This window comes from Leptosomus discolor, chromosome 4, assembly GCF_034619465.1.
Source record: "Leptosomus discolor isolate bLepDis1 chromosome 4, bLepDis1.hap2, whole genome shotgun sequence".
Taxonomy (NCBI): Eukaryota; Metazoa; Chordata; class Aves; order Leptosomiformes; family Leptosomidae; genus Leptosomus; species Leptosomus discolor.
Genome location: NC_141394.1, coordinates 47,319,968 through 47,327,188, shown reverse-complemented (window position 1 = coordinate 47,327,188; position 7,221 = coordinate 47,319,968). Strand labels below are relative to the sequence as shown.

The 7,221-nt window shown below is 46.2% G+C and overlaps 1 protein-coding gene across 1 annotated transcript; it reads right to left on the bottom strand.

The window, feature by feature from the left end:
- Positions 1–896: 896 nt before the first annotated feature.
- On the bottom strand, positions 897–3,017 carry SLC25A4 (solute carrier family 25 member 4). The gene is made up of 4 exons (XM_086464161.1): positions 2,907–3,017; positions 2,099–2,585; positions 1,410–1,550; positions 897–1,054 (listed from the first exon to the last, which is right to left on the bottom strand). Exons 1-4 carry the CDS (start codon positions 3,015–3,017, stop codon positions 897–899), a joined length of 897 nt encoding a protein of 298 aa, XP_086320287.1.
- Positions 3,018–7,221: the final 4,204 nt, after the last annotated feature.

Below are 7,221 nucleotides of genomic sequence, written 5' to 3'. Positions count from 1 at the left end.
AGCTAAGACTATACGGTTGTTTATCTCCAAGACAACTTGATGCAATCTCAAGCTGAATCCACTTGGTTTTGCTACCTAAAGCCCTGTTGAAAAAAACTTTCAAGAGGCTTAGGCAGTACCAGACAATCACCTAATAGTGTGCTGAGCAGCACAGCACCTTAAAGGAAATGTACTTGTAATGTGTTCAGTGTACTGAAAACAACAGGAAAAAGCTCATTAATATATTAATTTATTTCATTATTTCACTTTTAGTTCAATTGAACATCAGACCAGACAACTTTTTGCTTTGTGAAGATACAGGGAATTTTTGAAACACTGTATTTCCGTATTCTACAAAGTATGTTTGAAAAATCAGATTATGGTTTCAACCATATGATTGTATAACTTGTCAGTGAAGAGGCTGCAGTTAGGAACTCAGCCTGGTACTTTAGTGTAGCTCATATTCTCAGACAAGCTCTTCACTTAACACAGTATTAAAAAATACAGCTTTAGAAGAAAACATGATTTTAATTCATGTTATAAATGTCATCATGCTGTTGGGTAGCTAGAGACATCACTTAGTAAAACAGGTATTTCTGAAGATCTCATTAAGAGTTCACAATATTAAACTAGGTATAGCCCACCTAAGTCTTGTCTCTAGACAAAATGTATTACTTGAAACTTGAAGTATAATATATACACAGGTTCCAATACAAATGTTGGAGGAATTTTCATATAAAACGTAACTGTGACGTAACAGACAATTTTTAAATCAATGCATCCTCATCTCAACCAGATATGTTACTCAAATTTTATTCTGTTTCCCTAGGAAATATTTTGTTGTCCATTACATCACAATAGCATATATTTTTAAAAAAAGTTGATTGAGAACAATTGAACTACATTATGATGTTGGTTTAGACATATTTCTTAATTTCATCATAAAGTACTAATACAAAAGCTCCACCCATGCCTCTCAACACATTCGACCAGGCACCTTTGAAGAACGCTTTGGATCCTTCATCTTTGGCTATCTTCTTCCAGCAATCAATTGTGCCCTTGTACATAATATCAGCTGTGGAAACAGACATGAAGGTCAGAAGGCTTGAAGTTACATAGCAAGTCTGTTTCAACTTTCATGTATTTAAAATAAGGAATAAGCAAAGTACAGCCAAGAATTTAAAATTAAGTCATCAATTAATGAAAAATAATCTTAATCCTCCACATGGAAATCAAAACAAATCAACTCACAGACTCTTAAGTGAACATGACAGAAACAACCAGCAATGTGTTTCCCATACTTTTTTTAAGGATTCCAGTAAGAAGGTCATTAGTCTTCCATAAGACATCTTATTACATCCATCTCCTGTCATATCTCAATTAAGAGATACTTCCTGCTGCCAGAACAACATAGGAGCACTTATTCTTACCTCCCTTTCGGCCAGACTGCATCATCATCCTACGTCGCACAGTATCAAAAGGGTAAGAAACCAGCCCTGCTACTGCAGTGACAGTCTGGGCAATCATCCAGCTGACTACGATATGCACATTCTTTGGATCAGGCAACATACCTGTCATCAAGAACAAATGAGCAGAGTCAGTATGGAGGTAAAGGGTTGTGGGAAAGATGGCTGAGGAAGGAACAATCACCCACCGACCCCAGGAGCCACTCAATCAAGTCAACTCAATCAAGCCTGCAACTTCTCCCTTCACCCATATTTGACTATTAACAGGTACTATGAAAGAAACAAGTTTACAGGACTGTTGGATTTTGGAATCTAAGCCCTCTTCATGCTCCCTGACCGAAAAAGTCTCTCCTGCAGAATCCTACCAGGCTTGTGTCATGAGTTGCAATAAGTAACAAACTACCATACAAGCCTTAAGACAGAGAAAGAAACTGGAAAATGTCCAAAAACATTCTGGCAAACCCAAGGCTTCTGCTCAGAGCAGCAAGTTAAGGGAGGCAGGAATGCATTTCAGAAACACCTGTACATATTCTAGCACTAGCACACTGAACTGGTCCTGAGCCAAGCCCTTCTTGTCCTTGTACTGCCAGTTGCCCTAGAATGTCTTTACGGGACGGATCTTCCCCTGCAGTCACTCTTCATGCACTCCTTACCCTTGGCCGTGTCGTAAACCCCAAAGTAGGCTGCTCTGTAGATGATGATGCCCTGGACAGACACACTGAATCCTTGGTACAGGCCCTTCAAGCCATCAGACTTGAAGATCTTGATGATGCAGTCACCCAGACCAGTGAACTCCCTCTCGCTGGCTCCTTTACCCACATCAGCCGCCAGCCGGGTCCTGGCAAAATCCAGTGGGTAGACGAAGCAGAGGGAGGTGGCTCCCGCGGCTCCCCCAGACGCTAGGTTCCCTGCGAAGTAGCGCCAGAACTGCTTGTGCCTGTCCACTCCCCCCAAGAAGATCTGCTTGTACTTGTCCTTGAAGGCGAAGTTGAGGGCCTGGGTGGGGAAGTACCGGATGACATTGGCCAGGTTGCCTCTCCAGAAGGAGATGATGCCTTGCTCCTTGGGGATGCGGACTATGCAGTCGATGATGCCCTTGTATTGCTTCTCTGCCGTGATCTGTTTGCTGGCATGCTGGACCTGTACAGAGGAAAAGAAGGAGCGGTGGCAGGGTAGAGAGGGGGACACCGCAGGGGTGACCCCGCACGGCGGCCCGCTGAAGGGCACGGACGGGGCCTGCCCCGCCGCCTGGCCCGGCTCCCGCTGTCCCAAGGCGGTGCTGAAGGGCCCGGGCAGCTCCCGCGTAACCGGAGCCGGCCGAGCTCCTTCCCATATTTAGTCACGCCGGCCGGCGCCCGCCGCGCCGGCACCCACCTGTGGCGGAGCCCCGCCGGGCTCCCGCTGCCACCGCCAGCGGGGCCGCTGCCGCTGCCGCCCCCCCGGCCCCGGCCCTCTCCTCACCTGCAGCAGCAACTTCACTCTCTCGATGGGGGCGACAGCCGTCTTGGAGATGGCGGCAGCGATCCCGCCGGCCAAAAAGTCCTTGAGGAAGCTGAGCGCTTGGTCACCCATGCTGGGAGCCGGTCCGACACCCCCTGCCCGGAGAGAACCAACGAGCCGCGAACCTCCCCACCCGGCTGCCCCCGCGCACCGCCCGCCAAATGGCCCCCCGCACCGCGCCGCCCCTCTTATACCCCGCGGCCTCTCGCGATAGGAGGAGGTGTCCCCCCGGGGCACAGACATTGGCTGGGACCCCCCGAGCCCGCCCCCGCCGGGGGGCGCGGGGCAGCGCCGCCATGTTCCCTTGTGCAGGGGCCGCGAGGGCCACTGGGCTCGGGACGTTTAAAGGGCAAATTAAAGTTATCTGGTCGCTGCCGGGGAACGCTATGTCAGAGCATGTGCCTGCTGTATTAATAGCTCCCGGGAGGCCAGGAGGGGACGAAGGAAGCTGGCAAGAGTACCTCAGGCCACGTTAACTGTTTCGTGCAGGCCGGAGGCTGGCGCTGGGGGCTGAAAGGTTGCCCAGAGGGGTCCAGATGTGGCAACCGGTCAACTTGTTGTTGAGTGAAGTCAACTCGAAGAAGTGGGGGTGCTTTAAGCCTTGACTTCGTGTGCGTGGGTTCACACCATGAAGGGCTAGGGAGACGTGGATGCTGGGCAGGTGCCCTGGTGCGGATGTCGTGCCCTATGGCAAAGGTCACCAGGGATGCATAGTTGACTTGGAAGCTGGTGCAATGGTGCATTGTTCATGAGCACCGGTAACCAGAAAAGGGCAAGACCTCTCTTGGGTCAAGCACAAAGAGAGCTGCTTCATGATTGATACACTGTGTGAACTTGCAGGTGTTGAGGTCTTTAAATACCCAGCATGCTCCGGGACTTGGCTTTCCCAAAGAGGAGACAACATGCTTTCTTGTATCTCCTCATTTCAACCCTGCAAGGTCAAACTCTCGCAACAGTGACAGTCAGTCCCCTCTGAAGGAGAGAGGGAGGGAGGGAGGGAGAGGAAGAGACTCTGGGAAGCACGTGCCCAAGCATGCTGAAGTTGCTTGACTGGCACTGGATATGAAAGGAAAGTGAAGGCTATAGTGAAACCCTGCCTTCATTCAGCGTCTGGTTCTTAGGGAAACGTTCGAGTCTCAAATGAAGATTACATGGCTCCATCACTAGTTTCCCTGTTTCTTCTTTCTGGCTGACCCTCATGAGAAAGCAAGAGCTTATGATTCGCTGTTGGATGACTTTGTTGCATGGAATAGTTACGTGAAAGCTAGTGCAGCAAATTGTAATGCATACTTAGGAGTTTGCCTTGAAAAGGTGTGCCCCTTGTTATACTGAGGAATGCACAGGATAATGGAGTCTGCTTTGATCTGTTAATATGGTATCAGTAATGGAAATAGGATTCATCTTAACATAGGTGCTAAAAGATTTTGCTGTTCCACGAAGAGACATTCTCTTCAGGACAGCAAATCTGTTCTCACTGACGTGTTTGTTAGCACAAGTCAATGAGACTGTAAATTTGATCCCGTCTCTCCTGCCCTTTGCTGCTCTTAGGTCTGCTGAGGCAGAGGTCTCTTCTCATGAATCTCAGCTCTGGGAAGCGGACAACTGCTTTAACTTCCAGGAGCACCCTTTGCACTTTGGCCATCCTGAGCAGATGGAGCCTTTCCCCAGCTTCTAAGAAAGGGGAAGAGAGCTCCCCTGAAGAGACCTTTTCCCAGAGCAAGGACCAAAAGCAGGTGCAAGCAGGAAGCATAGGGGATCCCTAGAATTAGACTGTGAGTTGAGGGGGAGTATTGATTAATAATGTGTGTACCCTTGACCTTTCTTTTTTCTTCCTCATACTTTGCTCACCAGGTTTGGTGTCTCCTCTTTTCACAGGAAAGTAAATATCCCTTTTAACGTCTCAGGGCTTCTACTGCTGGTTTCATACAGACCCGTGGGATGGTAGTGCTCACAGCTGCTCGGCTGTCCAGACTGATAAGGTCTTCTCAGTGTGTGCACTCGGGTGTCAGCTAGTGCCCCACTGACTGGCGTATGGTGAGTGAGAGGTGGGAGAGTGGCAGTGGGATGTTACTGGGGAGGGAGGGCAGGGGGGGCCATGGAGTGGGACTGGGGGGGGGGGGTGTTCTAGCCTGAAAGAGTCTTTTGCCTGGCCCTACCCCACCATCTCTGTTTTAGCTCATTTAGATTGCCTTTATAAAAATGACATTTTTAGCTCATTTAAACGGCGCCTTTAAAAAAAAATTTTACATTTTAATAAAGTCTTTCTCATAAGAATTAAAATTTACATTTTAATAAAGTCTTTCTTATAAAAATTACAGTTAGTTTTTGAGGTTCTTGTTGTGCATCATCATCCCACCCCACAGAGGCTCTTTGGTTTTATAGGCATTTCTGTGGCAGTACTATTGTTTAACCACAACTGCCAGTATTTGAAGAAAGCAGTGCAAAGAAAGCATATAGACAGTTTTTCTGTCTCTGCTCTGCCTTCTCTGAGCAGAGATGTCTATTTCCAGGAGATACTCTTCTTCCAAACAGTTTTAACAAAAGCAGGGCTGGACCAGGACTCTGCTACTCTGAGTGTTATTCTTCACTTGTTGTGTTGTTTTTGTTTTTTTTTTCCCTACAAATGTCTGTTTTGGATCTTTCCTATATATGACAATGAGGCTTTTTATACTACTTGCTTTAGGAGTTCAAATGCATCCGGTGAGGAACTTAATGCTAACTCCACCAGTACCACCAAACTTGAGGAGAAGCATTTCCACTATCTGGAAATGTCATTAAAAAAAAGCGAAAGGAACTTTGTCTTCTCATACAGTTAGTTGGTGTTTGGTATTCTATATTCAGAGTAGTTACTGATGCTTTCATAGAGAAATGGTTAAAACAGTTCTGAAAACACCAGCTTTCCTTTCTGAATTATTGAAAGGCAGCTTTTAAGCCTCGTCTTCCTTAGATCTTTGCATCTTGGGAAGAATTAGCTGGCTTTCTAGGCAGAGTTTGTGGATCCTCTGTACTGCTGACATAGCATAAAGACACTGGAATTTGTTTCTAAAAGTTCAGAGCTAAAAATAATAACCTAGATGTACATTTTCAAGAGAGATTAGTGACTAACTGCATTGTGCTTTGATGTGTGAATAGACAGCATGAAACACTGCAGGAGATCAACTTCTACGAAGTAGTGTGTACCCTTGTTTATTTGCATTCGCAAGACATTGGGAACCCTGGTATTGAGGCTAGGCCAGACAAAGTAAAAAAATCTTTTCCTCAAGTCAGCAGTCTGGGTCTGACGGGAGACACAAGGGGGAGCACAAGGAATCAGTCAGACCATCCTGAGCCCCAGCATAGACAGTGTATTGGCAAGATACAAAGAAGAAATCTGTGGGGTTTTTTTCAGGAGAGATTTGTAGAGTTGTTGTAAGTTCTCTTTGTGTAAGGTTGGTTTATGTTTGTGGTCAGGAGGAGGAGAGTAATAAAGCCCAAAGAGGCTAAATGAGGATGAGAGTTGAGGAGAAAGGACAGAGTTGGTAGTGACAAAGGTGATTAAGAAGAATGAAGGAGTACAGGCTTTGAGTTTTGTCTTGGGCAGATATTAGTGAGGGCAATTTTAGTTGGTATTGGTGTTATTTGGCTTAGGAGACTCCATTGAGCTGGAAAGGAGGAAAACTGGACAGTACGTGTAAGCAGCAGATGGAGGAGGGAAGCATTAATGCTGGAAATAGGAGTGGGAGGGTATGTTTGTTTATTAGAGTACAACTGTAATGTGAGGACGAGGAGTTGTAGGAGGGTCAAAATTTCAGAAGAAAAATGAGGAAGTGGATGAAAATGGATATGAAACAGATCAGAAATTACATTGTAGCAGGACAAGCATGGGGTGTAGAAGTAGGAAAGAAAAAGTACCCAACATGTGACAGAAGGAATAGACCTGCAGGAAGGGGGCAGTATCATATTGATATTTCCTTTGGCAAGGATTTGTGCAGAAGATGTTCAGAAGGAAAGCATTTGAGAAATGCATTTGAAGTTGTGAAAGACAGCCGGGTCTACAGTTAAGTTAGAAAAGTAGGAGTAAAAAGTTAGAAGGATGGCACAGCTTGAACGGGAGACAATTAAATGGTTGTGGATGAAATAAACCTAACCACAGGCCAACCAGGAAACTGAAGGTAAAGGCGGACAGAGGTATGTGTTTAGCAACCAGACTTCACAGTTCTTGGAGTAGGAGAGGAGAGTAAGAAACAGAGAGAATCTACAATCAAATCTGTGCTAGAAAAGAAAGATGAAACAGGAG

Bases quoted from the DNA above. Each gene is read 5' to 3' on its own strand.
- SLC25A4 (XM_086464161.1), bottom strand. From the start codon at position 3,017: ATGGGTGACCAAGCGCTCAGCTTCCTCAAGGACTTTTTGGCCGGCGGG. The intron at 2,586-2,906 runs GTGAGGAGAGGG...TCCTCTGTACAG, and splicing joins GAGTGAAGTTGCTGCTGCAG to GTCCAGCATGCCAGCAAACA. The intron at 1,055-1,409 runs GTAAGAATAAGT...CTGTTTCCACAG, and splicing joins GCAGTCTGGCCGAAAGGGAG to CTGATATTATGTACAAGGGC.